We start from the raw sequence: 19,785 nt of genomic DNA, 5'->3' as shown, positions 1-19,785 counted from the left end.
AGTTTCTAAGTGACGCAAGGTGTAAAGAACACGTGACTAGAGCACAGGTGAGATTCTTTTGAATGCGTTTAGCATTCCAGCTAGCCACTCTTCTATTCTGAGTATAGCAGGGGAAACAGTAGGTATGGAAAACACAGCATCAACTCGGTGCCTGGCCTGTTTTAGAAAGCTATATAACATCGGCTGTGCAAACTTTACTCAGACTAATGACTTGTAGGTTTTGGCCCCAACTGATAGGGTAACGTGTAATGGCGACTCTCCAAGACATACAGAACATCCAAATATAGTGTTAGCCGGACGTCTGATATTTATAGCGAAACAAGCGCACATGCAATTGTATCACTTTTCATAAGTGATACAAGAACTTCTGGAAGACAGAAAAAATGACTGGAGCTGAAGTTTGAGGAGGAAAGAAAAAAAAACAGAGAAGCTGAAAAAAAGAGACAGAATGGGGCCGAGTTTGACAGGATGGAGGAGTGAAATATTTAAGAGTTCACAGTGCTTCAGGCTCAAGGAGAAAAAATGAGTAAGGAAAGTGTAAGAGACGAGCGCAAAATTACATGAAAGAGACAAAGATGATGGCAAGCCAGGCACACTGAACACAACCTAGAAGGTATGGAGAATATGAAGGGCTGTAAGAAGGAGGCCAGAATCAAATTTTGTGTCCTGAGGGTGAGTAAGGAATAATATACAGGATAATACAGCCAATAACCAAATGTACTGGAAATGTAACCTGTGGCCCATTAACAGCATTCAAGGTAGTTTTAATGTTTACCTTGAAGACATAGAAACTAGTTCTCCTTATTATCCATTAAACAGCTGTATACAAAAATTAATATTTTGTTTCCCCCTGAGGCACAAAAAGCAAAAAGATTTAGAGCAGAAAATGTGTGATACCATCTAGTCTATCATTATGTAGCACCATTAGTCAAACTGCAGGAAGCTTGCCTCCAGAGTTAATTAGAGCAAATAGTCAAAAGACAAATATTATAATTATTATACATGAACACAGTAACTACACTGGCAAGTGTATATGAGTAAAGCTTTGATACAATTTAAGTAGCTACATGAGGATATTCCAACTAAAGCAGTGTTTCATAAAGTTGTGGTTGATCCAACTGTTGCTGGAAGTCTTCAAAGAAAAGGAGGTCCATCACTAAAGGGAGAACCCCTGAGCACAGGGCCTGATGTTCAACTAATAGATGGTAATTCATGAGAGATCCCACTGGGTGATCATGTAGTCTGCTGGCCAAGCAGCCAAGACGACATACAAAATGAACACCAAACACCACTAGAATCTTTGATGAGGTATCTGGGATGAAGAAGCAACCTCTGAATCAGCAGCTGCCAAAAGGTCGATTGTTTTCATTTTAGGGAGTCCCATGAGCTCACTAAAGGGAATACATGTAAGCAATGGTATTATTTGCACTGCATGCAAAATGTTTAATTAGAAAAGGACACATGTGTGAATGAAATAATATGAGCTTAATACAGAAAGGCATATTAAAACTGATTGTGAGGTTTAAGGTATTAATTATTTCTGCTGCTACATACGCTGTATTTCTCATCAAGTTTGGTTAGTATTCTTGAACTTGCTGTATACAAAATAAATCCACATTTTTATTTTTTAGACTAAGCAAATACATTAAAAAAATATTGGACAAATACCTGAAGTCCTTGTTGTTGAGGTCACCTCCAGCTGTGTCTGAGGGTGGTGTTTGTTCTGGGGTCATAGGTCTAGATTCTTTGTTCCCATCAGGTGTGATCAGTGTAGTTTCCCTGCACTCCTCCACTCGTAGTTCGCCATCCCCGTCACCATGGCAACTGCCACTGTCTGGTTTGTAGGTGAAGACAATAGTTGGCTTCTGGGTTGGATCCTCTGGTTTAGCCTCAGCAAACCAGTGTTGATGCTGGTCTGGTGGTGGTGGAAGCATGTGAATGACTGTTCCATCTAGCCCAACTAGCTTGCCCTTTTCCTTTTCTCTCTCCGCCTTCTCTTTCTGCTCATCCTCATCTTTTCGCCGACGAAAAAAGCTCTTAAAAGAGATCCAGCGTTTAGGCTTTGAACTTTCTGTTGAAACACGTCTCCCCTCTCCACCAGGACTTGTTTCGCCTTCACTGGGCCGTACAGGAGAACTGGAGGCAGAGCTCTTGCTCCAGTTTCCAAAATGTCTTTGGAGGATATTTGACGCATGGTAGGGAGAAGATGTAGATCTTGGAGGGGGGAACGGGGCACTGGGCTCTGGCCGGGGGCTGGACAGTGGGACAGCAGCAGAGGCACTCTGGGATTTAGACAGAACCTTTGAAGGTGTTTCCTTCTTTGGCTTAGAAAGACAGCCATCAGCTGTGGAAAAGAGAGACTTCGGTCGTGTGAGGGTCTCCTTCATGGCGTCAGGCGGGAGGGCATACAGCTCTTCGGAACTGAAAGTTTTGGTTTGTGCTGAGGGTGACTCTGGAGGAGACTGTGGAGGCTGGATGGAGGCCACAATCTGTGAAAGCACTGCACTGGCCTCCTCCCTATGGCTTACAACTGTCCCAGGAGACAAAGCTAAACCTGTATTATCGTCTTTTCTGCTAGTAGTATCTCCACCTGTGTCATCTTTGTGTGTAACAATATTGGCAGTAGGACTGCTTTTAGGAAGGTTTGCAGTAATGGCAAGACTGGCAGGAGAGTTTGTTGGTGAAGTGGGAGAAAGGGCCCCAGCAGTGGAGCTCATCACAGTGCTTGTAACAGTGCTAGAGTCTGTAGTGGTTCTAGGTTGTAAATGTGGTGCTTTTGACATTGGCTCTAGAGGAGACTTTGTCTCCTCGAAAGAGGCTCGCTCTGACGTGCCTCTACCAGAAACAGTTTTCTCTGTTGAGGAGGACTGGACACTCTCAGAAGATCCTATCTCTTCATAAGTATGACTGGCTACCCTGTTACCTACCACTTTTGCCTGTGGCAGCTCGCCACTAAGACCCAAAAAGCTCTTGTACACAGCTAAGTTGTCATAAGCACTTGGATTAATAACAATAGGTACCTTGACAGCATTTTTGGAGCTGCGGGCATAAGCGGGTTCGTCTCGAATAATTATGGGAAAAGGAGGCATGCCTGCATTATTAAAACTGTTAAACTTGATTTCTGACAAGTTAGGGGATTTCACAGGTACAGTTCGGGAAGAAGACAATCCAGCAATGGGAGAAGTGGGAGCTGACTTGTGACTACAGAGTTGAGTAGGGATAGAGGGACCAGCATTACTCCCCACCCCTAGATCCACTTTAGGTATCTTTTGGCGAGGACTTGTGCTTGATGTCCACACTTCCTGATAGCGTATGCTGCCAGATTTCTTTCGAGAACTACTTGACAGAGCAACAGATGTTGGTGATGTTGGCATTGCAGGAGAAGATGGGGAAAGAGGGGATGTTGGAGACAGGGACTGGACTAAAGGAGTGCTGCAGAATGTTGTAGGGCTGGAAGGCATTGATGTATTTTTGGGTTTTGGAGAAGAATCTGGAATCTGTTCATCTTTACTGGCCATTGATGCTGACACATCTACAACAGTGTAAGGCTTACAGATCAGTGATTTTTCCAGATTTACCACTCTATATGGTTTGGCTTGCTCCTCTGTGGGACTAAAACTTATAGTGACTGGTTGACCAGGAAGGGCCTGTGGCATTGGCATGCCTTCTCTGCCATCCTGATCTTCTAATCTAATAGCCAGGACAGCCTTGTGTGTTTCTGCCACCTTAAGTGGACTCAGTGCTCTGTTGACAGGCTCCTTTTTTAGTGGAGAAGTGCAGGGGGCAGGTGCCTTATAAGCAGTGGGAGAATGCAAGCCATTTCGAAGGGCACAGTGGGCACTGCTCCCACTACTGGAAGTTGTTCGAGAGTCCTCTGGTAGTGATGATGATGAATCTGGAGACGTGGTAGACTCTGAATTTGACAGGAAACCGCTGCCTTGCATGTCACATGGCCCATAGGAAAGAGGAGCTCCATTGGAATCCACTGAGGGGTATCCATTCAAGATCTCATCATAGCTATCATCATAGTCCACTGCACAAATCCGCTGTAGCGAGCGGTTACGAAGTGGCACAGTGTTCCACTTCTTCCCTGCAGCAAAGGGCACTGGAGACAGTGTGGCAGCACGGAAATTTGCAAACCGCGGCTGGCCTCGCATACGGATCTCCATGGCTAGTAACTCTTCATCACTTTCATCCCAGCTCTCATGTTCATCATCATCCCTTTCAGTGTCTTCATCCTCATCATCATCATCATCACTGGAAAATTCTGGGTAGCAAAAACGTCCACCTTCTGTGCTGATGATCTGGGTGCTATCACTTAGGGATACCCGTTTGTGTGCAGTGCTGCCACTGCCACTACCACCACCACCACCATCATCTCCGCCACCACCAACACCAACACAACCACTACTGCTGCTTCCCATGGCCAGACAGCTTGACGCTGGCAGGCCTCTTTCTAAGGAACGCCTGTATGAACTACTGATTCGCCCCCAGAATAAGTCTTTAGAGCCAGAAAGAGGTGTTGGGCTAGGGCCAGGCCCCAGACCAGCTATCTCCTTAAGGACATCTGTCAATCCACTATTATTATTATTTCCACTAAGTGTCCTCGGGCTAAGTTGACCATACCCCTCAATCTCCTCACTGCCATCCTCCCCTTCATTATTGTTGCTGGGCCCACCAGGCCTTTTACGGTTCAGCCCATTGCGATTCCAAACCGTGAAGGCTGACGTTTTGCCTTGTTCTATTACATTTGGTGGAAGCTGTGGGTTTCCATCTGAATCTAGTGCTGCAGAGGAACAAGGCAGCATCATAGTGGGCTTAACGGCAATAGTTGGCTTCTTGGCCACTGGAGGACGGAAGTGTCCTGATCGAGCAGACCCACTGCCAGCCCTCTGTGGGTTGGTTGAGAGGTTAGGGTTTGCCCTGGCCCCAGTAGGAGGTGGATTCTGTTGCAGTGTTGTTGGAGGCCTCTGCTCAGAGGGAGGCTTCCCCCCACCACTCTGAGCCAGACAGTGCAGACTCTTAGGCTTAAAGCAGTTCTTGCACTCGCCTGGTTTCCACACGTGCTCGGTGAAAGTGCTGCAGGCTGACATTGCTGCTGGTCCAGTAAGGCAGCCTAGTGGGTCAGTGGACAGGAAACCCCTCCATAAAGCTGCAGGCTACAGGAAGTGACTGTAGAAAAACAATGATGGATAATACTCAATCTTCAAATACAGGAGACGCTGGACCTGCAAGAGACAAAAGAAGAGGAAGACACAGATAACATTAGTTTGCCTAATCCTAATATTAATTTATACAAAAAGAAATTCTTACAATTCAATAACACACAGAACTGAAGTCAAGAGATAACACAGGGGCAGGAGGAGGGAAGAAAAAAAGGAAACTCAGGAAGGCAGTGCAGCATTGTCTCCATTAGGTGGCAAACTTTCTCTATGCAGAAGCCACTCTAACCTATAGGGCAGTGATTTGTCTCCTAACCCAGAAATGGACCTGCAAGACCCGAAAGCACTGGGGCACAAGTGAAGAGGATTAAGGGAGCTTATTTCTGAATTACTGCCCCGTGTTGTTGTCGTTTCCTGTTTCAGGCAGTCTTGAGTGAGATGAAGGTGCTGATACTGTCACAGAATCCAAACTTTAAAGTCCAAAATCCTATTAACTGCAGCAGTTACATAGAAAATGGAAATCAAGTGTTACAGCTGAGTTCACATGTACTGAGGTCTGACAAATGCCGTAGAGGAAAAGGTTTCAAAAATCAGAAAGCAGAAGAAAAGTGACGCATTAGTGGCTTCACATTCTATCAAAAATGCAGCTACTGAAACAGCTATATAGATTTCTGATGTCTGTTGACACCAAATACAGAAAAAGGTTTAAGTTTGTTCAACACCATCTGCCCCACTGATGACATGAGTGTCCAAACTTTGCAAATTGGATGTGAATGCAGACAAAATTGACATGTGATCCTCACAGCCATAGTGTCATTTCTCTCAGCAGAAGGCAGCCAAAAAATCCACCCACCAACCGAACTGGCATTAAAAAAAAAATCACACTATTCAATCAGAAAGATAACAAAGGCTGACATTTCAAAACTTGGATGCAAGCGTGGTCTCTGGTTATCAGCAGCACTGCATACATCTGAGACACATCCTGTTTTCTCAGCCAACCAACCACGTCATAGCTTTAGACTTTTTATATTGCACACAGTTCCCCATGTATCTATGCGTGTTCTAACTGGACCTTAGCTATTTGTTAAATATATCCAGTAGAAGGAAGGATGGGATTTAGCATCTTAGTGAAACACTTGTTAAATGAGTTTAAGCCCCACTTCTATGCAAATCATGAGTCTAATGGAGGCGGAAAAACAAAGAAAACCCATTAACATTTAAATGTGCTTTATCCCGATTGACCAGTCCCGCTTTCTCACAGCCAATTATAACAACTTCTCAAAGACTACATTAACATCAAATCCGTGGATAATTAGTGGTGTGTTGCTAAAATAACCAATTAAAATCAAACTGTTATTTGACCTGTGTTTTGTATCAAAGAAGTCTGACTGTTATGTGTCCAGTGTGCACCGGACATAAGTCACATAACTTGAAGCTAAAGAAGCAGAAATATTTAGTTCTTTTGAACCCCAGATTTTCCCAAAAGTGCCTAATTATCTGATAATTTAAGTACAAAAAAGGCAAGAACTGACTGGGATCAATGCACACAATGACAGGACATTAGAGATTATCTACAGTACAAATAAAAGAAAATTAAATCAACATATCCCACAATATAAACAGAAAAAGAACTATGTTACCAACATCTGCTCTTCATGATAGTCTTAGATAAATATCAAACCTTTCCCCCCCCCATTCAGACCAATCAATAGTTCGAAACGCTCTCTCGTTCTGCCAACAAAAACTTGATTAAGTGTTCTTTGCTGAAGCAATATTCTGTCTGTTAGCTGGGGTTTGATAGCTTCTTCAGGTCTGGTGATGTATAAAGTCCGTCAAAAGACTCTTCTACAATACTTGGCTGTATACTATTAAGCAAGGTGTTGGTTTTGGGAGATAACACGCCCAGATAGTTTGAGATATCTCTGACCAGGGAAGTAGGCTCTTATGTATTGTTTGGCTATGGCTATAAATCCAAAGGACCTCTCAGACATTTTACAACTTCCTGAAGAGATCAGCATACATTAAAGAAGAGATGTAATCAGTATGAGCCTTTAATTAAATATTGACTGTCCATTGCATCCGTTCTGGTAATTCATTAACAAAATAAATACGATCTTAGTCACCTAAGTGTGTCATGATTTTGTGCTTTTATGGATGAAGTGATCCTTGCATTTTATCAATAAAAGCTGAGGCTATGACTCATTGAAGGGTTTAAACTGGGACAGGTAAGTCATCTTGTAGTCATGGATCTCAGATCCTGTACGGAAGGATGTTACCATGACAACACCCTGTCCTGGGACAAGACACAATAACGGAGGAACTAGTGAATTAAACTTTGCTGACCACCTCGCAATGGGCGGCAGACGATGGGCTGCATCCTCACAGGAAACAGTGGCTGTAACTCAGACAATATTATTCACAACCGGACAGCACTGTGACACTCAAAGACACTGTGTGTTTGAGTAGCCAGCAACACCCAAAATACATAGCCCAAAAACAGTCAGCCGTTTCAGTGATTTTTCTGCACATTACTCCAAAGAAAGTAGAGAATCAAGAAACATCCTATATTCAATATACACATTTTTCCACAAGCAGAAATCCACAGAGCTGGATGTGAAAACACATTTTACTTTCCTTTCTTTGTGTTGATCTTTCCTTTCCCTCCACTGTAGGGGCTGATATCACCCTGCATCCACCAGTGCCATGAAGGTCTTACATGATATAACTGAAGCTTTTGACAATAAGCAAATGCTGTCTGCCCCTCTTTATTGATTTTTTTTCTGAAAGCATTTGATACCATTGATCACTTTAATCAAATGACTTTCAGCTATTGATTTTTTCTTAGCAAGCAGTTTGCAAATTACCTTACGAGCAGAACCCACCCTGTTCAGATTGTGGGATCTTCCTCTGAGGTACTGCAAGTACACAAGGGCGTTCCTCAAGGTTCTGTGCTGGGCCTACTATTTTTCACTATTTAATACATAAATAATCTTGGACACAATATTCTAAACTCAACTTTTCATGTCTATGCTGATGATATGGTAAAATATTGCACAGAACCCACACCTGTCGAGGCCTTTCAATATTTACAGTCTGCAATTCTTTGATCTCAATGGGACTAACCTGGTTAAATAAAGGAACGAAAAAAAGAAAGCAAAACTTGGGTTGTGTTCTGGTTTGTCACTAAGCTGAAGAGTAAAAAAATAGTGCTATGCTGTAACTGACAAGACCCTGCAAAATCAAATCAGAATGGCAGTTAGGACTTGAGAAAACCAGCGTCTGCCCAACAATCCTCCATAAAGAGTTCATCATTCAGGCTCTGGGTTTCACGCTCTGGGTTTCTGTGAAGTGCTTTGAGACAATTTCTGATAAAATGTAAAATGCGCTATATAAATAAAACTGAATTGAATTGAATCATTACAACTCCAAAGACTCCAGATAGAGGAAAACCTCTTAGAAACAAGCAACGCCTGCTGCTTATGTAATTGTCTTTGTTTTAACATGTCAACAGTTCTATCTGTGGCTATGTTTTTTTCAATAAAAGTGTTCCTACTCATGGCTATCAGCCAAATCATAGACTGCTATTTTTGTGCAGTCTTCATTATGTAAGAGATGTTATGCAACACAACAGAAATAAGATAAATTAAAATATAAAGGCTTCATGAACACAAATGATTTACAATACTACAGCAGGGATGGTCGTGGTGTTTGGGCTTGTTCTATAATGTTGACATTGTTTTATTGATTTAGTCTAGGCGCTTATCCACAGTGCGACTCCGCAAAACATCTTTGATGCTGATTAGAGAGATATGAAGACGACAGCGACCGCAGATTATTGGAAAACAGGGTACATACATCTTCTCTCCTCATTTCAGCCGCTTTATTTTCTGACTTCACTGTCAAAAAACATGATTACATTTTAATTATCTTTGCAGCCCTTTTTGAAAAGTTTCCTAATATACATAGAAAATATGCAAGACACAATTCTGTCTCTGTTTAGGTATTCTCCTCCGCCTTGTTTTTGTTTATCACTGACTTGCCTTTAATGCATATTTAATGAGGCCAAGGCATTAGTGTCAACAATTTAAATGGATCCCTGATGAATAAAGACTGATGAATGTCTGAGGTAAGGAATGGCTGCTCTCCATCAAAGACATAATCGTGTTCTGGCAAATGAGATTTATGTGTTGTCAGAAAGATGAAAGGTACATGAGCAACACAAAGCCGAGTCTCTTTATCCTTAACGGATTGCCAGATTTGTCTAAAATGTGCCTAAAGACTAAGGAAGGACTATTTGTCAGTGTAAAAATCCGGCTTATGGCTGCTCTTAAACACATCGTTTACCAACTCAGCTCAAATATTGGCATGAGACGATGAGGTACTGGTCCAAGACCGGATTTGTGTGCCGTTAGCGCCAATCAGAAGAACAAAAAAAAGCTAAAGTTTGTTTACTTGACGCTGTTTTCTGCAGCACTACAGTTGTTGTTTTGTAAATAGTTGTGTCAACATGCTGTGCAGGTTTCATCGGCTGAAGCGATCTGGCACCTCATAGACAGGCTCTGTTCAAATGAGTGTAATCTGCCAGTTCCAATGGAGATCACAACACACTCAGAAATCCATTATGTGTATAGTAGATGGATATAATGAATATTTTAGATGATTCAGCCTCATATTTGCATTGTAATATCAGTCCTATGATCACTTACTTTGCATTTTTCTTTGAATATAGTCAATACTTTAAATAAAGATATTTATCCTGGGACAAAATTAGGGATGTTCGATACCAAGTACTGAAACCGATACCGCTATTACTTTAAATGTATATCTCAATAATATCTAATGACAATTTTTTTAAGCTACAAGAAGCATTTGATTTGCATTACCAACTCTGTCTCTGCTGAATTAGGGTGCGGGATGTTCCATAATCAATAATGTTCAGTAAACCAATCCAAATCCAAATATCACCGACTGTCTTCTCTGTGCAAATATCCCCCGACTCGGGTTTTCCTTTAATAGTTTATAGACACCAGGCAATGCGCATGGAGTGGAGGAGCAGGCGGTAGTCTGCAGGATGTGTGCATGCATGTATGTGGGTGTGTGTGAACAAGAATGAGAAGGAGCGAGAGAGAGTTTAGTGGAGTTGAATTTAGAGAAAGATAGAGGGGGGAAAAGAAAAAAACACGGAATCAATTTGTGGCGGCAGGTGTTGATTGTGTGGCAGCCTACGACGAGGAATACTACTTTTTTTTGTCTTTAGTATCAGTGGCTGGTACCGAAAACGAGTACCAATACTTTGAAATGAGGCTGGTATCGGCCTGATAAAGATACCTGGTATCGGTACTCGCCCATCGCTAATAAAAATCCTACAAAACGAGGGGGAAGCTTTTTCACTCACTGATGTGCCACATGCTTCATCTGTTTTAATTAGTATAAAACCCACTCTGCTCTGAGCTGTACATTATGTGAGGGAGTGAACAGTGTGTGCGTATTGTTTTCTTCAACAAAACTTAATCAACATTATTTTAAGCTTACACACAACACTTGGCACTCTCTATTGCTGCTGGTAACGAACTGTGAAAAAAAGCTTAGGAAACAAGAAACAAATTTCCTGCAAAGCACAAAGCAATCAGCTGCTGATCCCAGCATCCATCCATGCGTTTTCTTAACCTGCTTTGTCCTGTACAACAGGCTCATGGCGAGGCTGGAGCCTAACCCAGCGTTCAGCGAGAGGTGGGGTAAACTCTGGACAGGCTGTCAGTGTATAATGGAGATGCTGATCACAATAGATTTCTTTGAGTCAATGTTTGTACATGGTGGTTACAAGGCATATCTCAGAGGTCTCTTACATTATGAGTGAAGTAATAGATTTAGTATTCAGCACACATACACAAAACAGCTCTAAGCAAGAACGGGTCTGCCATTCTGAGCATGGTAATGTGCTATGAATACATTTTTAACGTAAGTGTTAAAAGGTCTGTGATCTTAGCACTATCAAATAATACAGTGGTGTCCCTTAGCTGGGAGTACACATCTTTATTCACACTGTCTGGAGAAAGTGGGTGTAAAAAAAATGAGAGGTCAGGTCAGGAAAGCCTCTGTGTAAAGCATGCACTCATTATCCCTGTTGTTAACCTCCGCTGCCCCACCTCTCCTCACCTCCATTCATTTACTAAGGCTCTTCTTTGTCACATTGTTTCTTCCTCCTCTATATATTTAAAGTTTTGCTTTGTTGTTTTTTTCCCCCTGTGGCTCAAAAGTTTCCCACTCTCTTTGCTCTCTCGGTATATTGGTCTCTACCCACTCACTCTTTATTCAGGCCTTTTTTTTATAACTCTTTGCTTTCTCCACTGAGATATGTAAATCTGTCTTCCTCTTGCCCCTGTTCACTTCAAACAGTACTTCAGCATCAGATATACACAAACCAACACCAATTTACCACCAATAGCTCTGAGTTGACCATGCCCATGCATGAAACCACGCACAAGAGTGTGAGTATTTGATTTTTATGTGTTTACACTCCCTGTTAACAAAAGGCTTGAGCTCAAATCTATTTTTGATGACAAGTTAATTGTGCCATATTAAAAAGTAATATGTAAAGATTGCCTACATAAGATTAATTGGTGTTTTTTTGCGGTTACATAACGTGGTTTGAGCCACAGCTCCTTCTGTCCACATGTCGAAGTGTCCTAGAACAAGATGCTGAACCTCAAATTGCTCCTGGTGGGAAGGAAGGCCACCATTTTGCCACATAGCAGAATTTGGGCTGAAGCATTTTTGTGAATGAGACACAAACTGAGATAAAGTCACTATTTTTGTATCTTAGTGGGCAAATAAAAATCAACAAATAATTTTATAGTTAATTAATCTGTCAGTATTTAAATGCAAAGTGTCAGAAAAGATAGAAAAACAATCTAAAGACCATATATATTCAATTTAATTGCCATATGTAATAATTAAATTCTATGTACATTAAAGCAGTTGTTAATTATTTCTCCTTCTAGATTTAATTACGTCACATGGAAACACCTCAAGTGCTTATTTAAATATTCTGTCTACAGGACAGAGTTTGTTTTTTTTCCCCATCTGTGTTTGCTAGAGAAGCAAATGTTCCCATGTTCCCAAGGATTCTGATTTGTGGACAGGCTGCAGGAAGATATAAATGTAAGTATGTATGAAGACAACTAACTGCGCTCTCTGAATACACACACACAAAGAGATAAATGCCTACATGCATGATTAAATCTTATACACCCACAAAAATGTTGAAACTTCAGTAGTGCCACTTGCGGCTTTCTCTGAATGACAAAAATCTGCAAAACAACAAACATGTCACACAGACGACAAACACCCCAAAAGCCAACAACGCTTTGCCTCATCGAAAACAAAGACGGTCAAATACGAAGAGGAGTCTGGGGGCAGGTTTCTGTATCAATCTACTTGTTGTGCCAGTCGTTCATATGAAATGCAGCGCTGGCCCACGATCTGGGACCATCTGCTGCTGATTTGATAGCAGCAAACACTCTGTGGTTCTGTGCCAAGCGAGATATCACACAACACCTGCTGCTCAGTGCCACTACCACCAAGACACAAAGCCCATGGGAGCCAAGTGAGACCTAGATTTGTACTGGGATAAGAATAACTTCTGAGGACAGACTGGTGGGATAGAACTTTATTTACTGAAAGCTATACTCTTGTGCAGCTAATGCATAAAACATCTCACTCAGTCTGTGACTTTTTAAAAATGAAGAAATATTCAAAGAGTCTGGTAATGCACGGGGGGGAATCGGCCCTGATTTTGAACAAAAATAAGGTGGATGCAATCATGTGCTGTGCAACTACATGTTAGAAAGGCAACCTCTCGGTGGGACTTCTTCACTAGTGAATTTCACAACAATAAATCAGGAAATGAAAAAAGAGGACAGCAAACTGTCTAACTTAACTATGAGCATACTAAATATTCTAAGACGACTTTACTAACAAAGCAATGGATTATATATGTTCCTTGAATGAATGTTATATATTCTAAGTACTTACATAACTACCAATTAGGGCTGAACGATCTATCGTTTCAGACCGAAAATTGCGATCTCAGACAACGTGATTTTGAGATCGTCAAAGCCACGTTTTTTTGCACTGCTCCTAACTGAATCAGGTTTTGTTTTGTCAAATGCTACGGCTGAAAACAAAAAGAAAACGGAGGAACTGGTCCCTAAAACGAACTCCACCTTTATGTTCGGTGGACAGAGGTGACAGCAGCAGCTCCGAAAAACGTTTTTTTTTCTTTAAATTTCTTTAAAGAATCGTGATATAACATTTTTGCCATATCGCCCATCCCTAGGTATGATGTAAGTTTCTGTGATCTTTGCAAATGCTCATGTGCACTAAAACTTGATTTGAAAAAAATCGTGGATGAAATCGAAATTGCAATATTTGCCAGAAAAATCGCAATTCAATTTATTCTTAAAATCGTTCAGCCCTACTACCAATATTAAATATTTCTTCTTAGACAAAGAAAAAAGGTCCCTGTCCTTCCTGTTATACAAAGTAGAGCTCTTAACAGTCTCAAATTTTGACTCCAATCTTTTCATCCTTCCTCATTCAGCCTCCACACTCGAGGCCTCCCTCATCATTTCCCCTATCAGTTATAGCTCAGTGAGCTGACATGCCAGAGAAATACTCATTCTGAAGGAGGTAAAGCATGTGGGACCTGTCTGAGACAGACTGCAAGATGTCACTGTGTGTTAGGCAACCAGTACATTTCAGCCAGAGTGGAGCCCCAGCAACCCTACACAGCCCTGTTTCCACCTGGATAAACTAATCCTGACTCAGGCAGACCAGTGTCTTGCTGTTTGACTGGCTGGGTGCAGAAGAAGACGACTTGATAATGGTGTCTGTATGTGTGTGTCAAGAGTGTGGAAGCGGTGCAAACATGTGACTGCAGGAGACAAGGTGGGGATGTGTGCAAGCTGTGGCTGAGTGTGAACAGTCGACTAGAGGAGAGCAGCTTGTGTCTTAAAAGAGAAATTTAACAGAACATGACAATTTGGATACAAATTGAACAACAACAATAGAAATGTGTTTGTTCTCAGATTCTGATTTTTTCTTGAAATCCCAGTTACATTATTGGTTCTGCTGTTTCACTTTGACTTAGATTATCCGACAGAAAAAGAAATGCAGCACAGACAGGGTTACATGAGCAGGGAACATCCAGACCCTGCCTGTTCCAGTACAATGGAGGGAAGTTTTACTTCTTGCTACTTGCACAGAGGTGTGCTGGAGACCTATATCAGGATCCTAAGATAAATAGGAAAAGACAGGCAGGACCAGCAGGAGTGAAAGGTAAGATTACGACTGAGTGAGTTACATTATGTTGGACATTGTGTTCAGCAGACAGCACTGAAGCTGTTTGCACTTGTTGCATAGCTTCATTTCTGTCTTCTATTCTAAAAGTTATTTCATTATTTCTTATGTGTAGAGCTAGTAAGTTTAAAATTCCCCAGACCCCTGAGCTGGGTGAGGGTTGACATGTAGACACTGCCATGATGTGTGTGTCGGCAGGAGAAAATGTTTGCTTTGTTGTTCCCAAACCCCACATTGTTCTTGTACACCACCTTTGAGCTTTATCATTAGCTCTCAAATGTCTGTGTGCAAAAAAGGAAAGTTTCTCCATTGTACTTTAACAAATATAAAATGATGTTCTGCCAAACCGAGGCCAATATCCATATCAGAATGATAACAAGCCATAAACCATCTATGGGAAAAGAGCCTATTAAACAAACTCCTGTGACAGTCATTCCTCTGTATTCTATTTGTGTTATGTTGTCTGCCCTGTCCACCTGTTTCTATTCAATGAGTTGTGTATGTGGGAAATGTTGTAAAAGTTGTATATGGTGCAATATACATACAAAATGACAGAGAACTTGTTTGTAACACAGCCTTGCATTAAATAAAATGACAAACTCATCTGTTGCCACTGCTAGCCAAAGTTTAATTATTCTGTCACCAGCAGTTAGCATCACTTAAACAATTATACTCAAGGGTCAACCTTCATATCTCCTTGCGGGGCAGTTATTTGAAGTTATGCCATTTATTATAGATATTTTGTAGTAATGTTAAATTTATAATAACTCTGTGGGCTCAGTTCCTCCACAATGGAGCCAATGTTACTTTAAAAAACAACACCAAAATCACGCACTAAAGACAGGCTTCACCTTACAGTGCTGTATCATCCCCATGCGAAGCATGTGAAATTATTTTCAATACAACACCTGCACAAGGGACAAGCTGCTGAGTAGAGGAAGAATACAAAAAGCCTGATATGAGAAAATGAGACAACGCCATACTCAAAAAATAAATCACTGAAAAAAGAGATGGAAAGATTGAGATGTAAAGAAGAGAGGCATCAAAAACTTTCAAATCAGGTTCTACTACACTCACCTCTCCACACAGAGGCAATGTTTTTCCCCTGAGAAAAGTCAGTATGCTGAGGACAGAAGCTCATTTCCCACACAGAGCACGTTCCCTGAGAGGGAGTGGGAGCGCGCTGAGCCTGGTACATAATAGTGGAATAACTGAGGCTGAAAGCTGAAGCCATGAAGAGATGGGATATGGGATTTTCTGCTGCTTTATGGCAGAGGGCTTGAGTGATAAGACAGCCGTGGCAGTGGGACAGACAAGAGCAGAATAGATATGAAATGGGGACTGCAGGGGAAAAAAAAAGCCCAGAAAGTGGGAGAAAGCTACGTACACTGTTGTTTGTTAAGGAGACAGTAAGCTAGTGTCTGCCATCACAAGTTCTTTAAAGAAGAATCCACCACATTCTTACAGCATATATCAAAAGCTTTGCAGATGTTATTCAGGATGGAAGGAAAACAGAAATCACCCACTACGAAACTGAACTGTCACTTTTCACTATGTCCTATGCTCTGCACTGCCCATCAACTGAACCACAAAAAAATACTCCTCTGCTTTCAGGGACATCAGCTAATAACATGTTTATTTGGTTTTTCCTTTCCTCAACTGCTTTGACAAAAGCTAGACCACAGATGCTCAGGCCTCCCACACTCAGCTGCTTCAGCTCTTCTTAGGGTACCCAATCCAGATGGGATATAATCCCTCAAGTACCTGGCAGTGAGAAAAATCCAAGGCAACCACATAACAAAAGATATGCTGTCCATTAGCCACACACTGCCCAACATACAGGTAAAGATAATGAGTCTCAAAATATTCTTAATGTGTGTAGAAACTGATTTTTTTTGTAAATGTAAACAAGCATTTACACACGGCAGTTCCTTCCGAGCAGAAATGCATCATGTATGTGCTGGTTATTATGTAAGCTGTTTTCTCCAGTCTTTCTACAAATCATTTTCACTGGTCAGCTAGTAAAACGAGAGGCTCTGAGCAGCAGTTTGGCACTTTGGTGAAGGGCACTCTGACAGCAGTAAATGAGGTGCAGGCTGCACTTATTGCCTCCTCTCCTCAAATTTTCTCAGCTCATCCAGGGATTTAAAGTGACGACCTTCAAGCATCTCCCCCAGCAATTCATGCACTCTCTACTCAAAGTACAGTTAGTGGTGCCAATAATTAATCTATTCACTTAGTCATGGATGCAGATGAAGTCTGCTTCACTGCAACAGTTTTAGTACAGTACTGGCAGTACAGGACCCGTAAAGAGACCATGACAGGTTTGGGGAAAAAAAAAAAATGCTTTTGATTTTAGAAACAAATCCACTCGGAGTCGTGGCTGACTTGTTCCACATAATTCCCAATTTCTACCAAATTTCTGCTTGTATCCACGGGGAGATGCTGCCAAAACGATTCCACTGTGTGTCACTCTAGTTTCAAGGAGCTTTTTCCACAAGCATGACTCTCATTAGCTGCACAATTGAACTTGTGTTCTCAGCAGAATCAAGCACTCAGCTGACATAAAATGTGTTCTCCCATTTGTAAGTAACATCAAGATTCAATTGGCTGAATATGTGGAAGGTGAAAAGTCCCGCCTTCATCACAGACAGACAGAACTGGGACTGAAACAAACAGATATCCTGTAAATAAATCAAATATAACACTAATGCATAAGACAGAGGCACATGAAGAAGGCAGGATTAACATACCATATATTATGCAAATATCTGCTTTAGTATACTATAAACTGAGCGTTTCTTGGCAGTAAATGACACAAACACTTGTCAGGTCATTGCAACTAATTTCCATTGCCAATGTTATTTTACCAACAAGGTCCTTCATTACTCCTTATCAGAGAGATGCTTTTGTTCATGTATTGACTGAAGCAAGGCCAGCGGAAAAATGGAAAAACATAGTGAGTGCTGAATTCCATTAAAAAGAAACTGCAAATCATTTTAAGCACTATTCACTCACTTTATGAATCTCAAGTAATTTGGTTACATAAAGTTGTAAAGTTTTTGTGACCTGCAGAGAACAGCTAAGCAAAACAAAGCTCAATTACAGACTTAACTGGGAGCGTTATGCACCGACAAATGAGCAGCGGTGAGTGACACGGTATGTGATACCCAGAATTTCCCGAGCACTATTCTTACAATCCAAACAAGTCACTGAGCTGGCAACATGCAGACCACCAAGGGAGTCGAGAGAAAGGAGCGGAGAGGAGGCACAGATCCCACAGATTACACACACCACTTCAGCTGGAGCTTTGAAACCAGCATCCTATGAGTTACATACTCAATGATCTGGGTTTTTAAGTCCTGATGAATCTATAAATACACACAATGCTTGATAGAAATCTCCAGAAACAATACTAATACTAAATACATCAATACTAAAATAAACAATAACACACATGCAGGTTAAGAAATCCTGAATGCACAATGGAGGTATCAGGTATTATCATAACAAAAAGGAGAAAATCTTCCATGTGTATGTATGATTGACAAAGTTTAAACATCATCGAACCACCTATATAAACAGTTAATACAGTACAGTGATATATAAAATAGACTTAATGCTGGAGACATGGTTTCATTGTGAATGTGCCTCTACAGTGTTACATGAAAGGCTCATCCATATTGATGAAAGTAAAGATGGACTGAGTGTAATGGACTGAATCCACTGTGATGTACTAAGTGGCTAGACGGCTGGCTCTGTGTGTGTGTGTGAGAAGAGTGGGGGAATCTTGCTTGTGTGTGTTTTGTGGCTTTGCAAAGGTAAAACTGGGTTCAAACAGTTTTGAAACAAGACAAAAATAATAATGTGAATAGTCTTTCTTTCTGACTCCGGTCTAGGGCTGGGCAATTAACCGAAAATATATTGAAACCGACGTTTCTGCCTAGTAACCGATGCAATGCAACGATTAATCGTGTGTTTTGTGGTGCAGGGGGATAATCAGTGGCAACAGGTCCCCGGTTCGAAACTCTGGCATCCTGGCACACACACACACACACTTGGTGCAATAACCGATGATCGAGGTCAAAGCTTCAATTAATCGCGGTTTTGATTTCAGGCAACATGGCCCAGCCCTACTCCTGTCCTTATTTAGTGAAGAGAAATCAGATGTCATCCAGCAGGAGTATGTCAGAAGATCAATGACAGCCCACTGTTCATGATGGTTGTGAGCTTGACATGCATGTTTTCTAATAGTTGCATTGTGTAATCGTTAACTGTATTTAAAAACATGTTTTCAGTTGCACACATTTTATTCATCTGTAGTTCCTTCAAGCTTTCCCCACTATAAACAACCTGAGAACATGGGCTGCACATGACTTCTTAGTAGTGGTAGTGTTGACAGACAGCAATGAGTAATGTGACAACCAAATCGCCTCATTATAAGCTCACTTCCTATAGATGATTCACTGACAGATCTGACTTGGTACAAGCAATGTAAAACCGGATGATACTGTCAAAACACTGTCCTCACTGAAGCACCAGTTCCAACTGGTAATGCAGTTTAGTTTCAGCATAAGCAGTTGAGATGCATTGGAGTTAAAAAAAGAGAGAGAGGCAAAAATGAACAACATATAGACAGACAGTTGATTAAAGCACACCTGTACACGTAGCAGTATGTGAAACACATCTCATCTTCTTTACCTATTTTTAACCCTTGAGCTGAGCATGAAATAATACAAATCTGACACCTCTCCCTCAGGGTGAAGACTGTCAAAAGACACACTATATTAAATCTTTAGAGGTTATCTTCCCCTCTGCAGCCTGAAGGCTGAATCTGCAGTTTCTGGATGTATTTCAGGCTAACAAGATAGGAAAAGATGAGAATTAATACATGATAGTGCTATATATTTAATCCGTTTGCAATTACACCCTGCTTACAGCCTGACGTGGGGTAAGAAGGAGGATAATCCAGCATTCACACGAGACAAACAGAGAGAGAGAGAACATCAGTGAAAGAAACTTAATCACAAAGAGTGAGTAAGTGAAGGAGGGGGAAACAAGAAAGCAACAACATTCCAGTGCAGTGTTTGGTATTGTGCAAGCTCTGGGAGAGTTGCTGCAGTCTGGGCCTGGGAAAGAGCCAGTGTAGGTCCCATGGGGAGACCAACCCGTTGGCCTCCAGACAAACACCAGAAGAGTGCCAGAGCAGACATGGCCAGATGTATGGGAGTGTGTACAAAAAAAAAAAAGAGAGCACATAGAT

General features: G+C 41.4%; 1 protein-coding gene across 4 annotated transcripts in view; it reads right to left on the bottom strand.

Moving 5' to 3' along the window:
* Positions 1-19,785, bottom strand: part of peak1 (pseudopodium-enriched atypical kinase 1) — a 73,074-nt gene that overhangs the window by 14,067 nt on the left and 39,222 nt on the right. For all 4 annotated transcript variants that reach the window (XM_028430190.1, XM_028430188.1, XM_028430187.1 and 1 more), the window contains one exon: positions 1,669-5,228. In XM_028430190.1, the coding sequence (XP_028285991.1) occupies positions 1,669-5,093 (3,425 nt within the window). In that variant the 5' untranslated portion in view covers positions 5,094-5,228. The remainder of the gene's footprint in view (positions 1-1,668; positions 5,229-19,785) is intronic.

The sequence above is a fragment of the Parambassis ranga genome, chromosome 19 (assembly GCF_900634625.1).
Source record: "Parambassis ranga chromosome 19, fParRan2.1, whole genome shotgun sequence".
Lineage (NCBI taxonomy): Eukaryota > Metazoa > Chordata > Actinopteri > Ambassidae > Parambassis > Parambassis ranga.
This window is presented reverse-complemented; position numbering and strand designations above follow the sequence as displayed.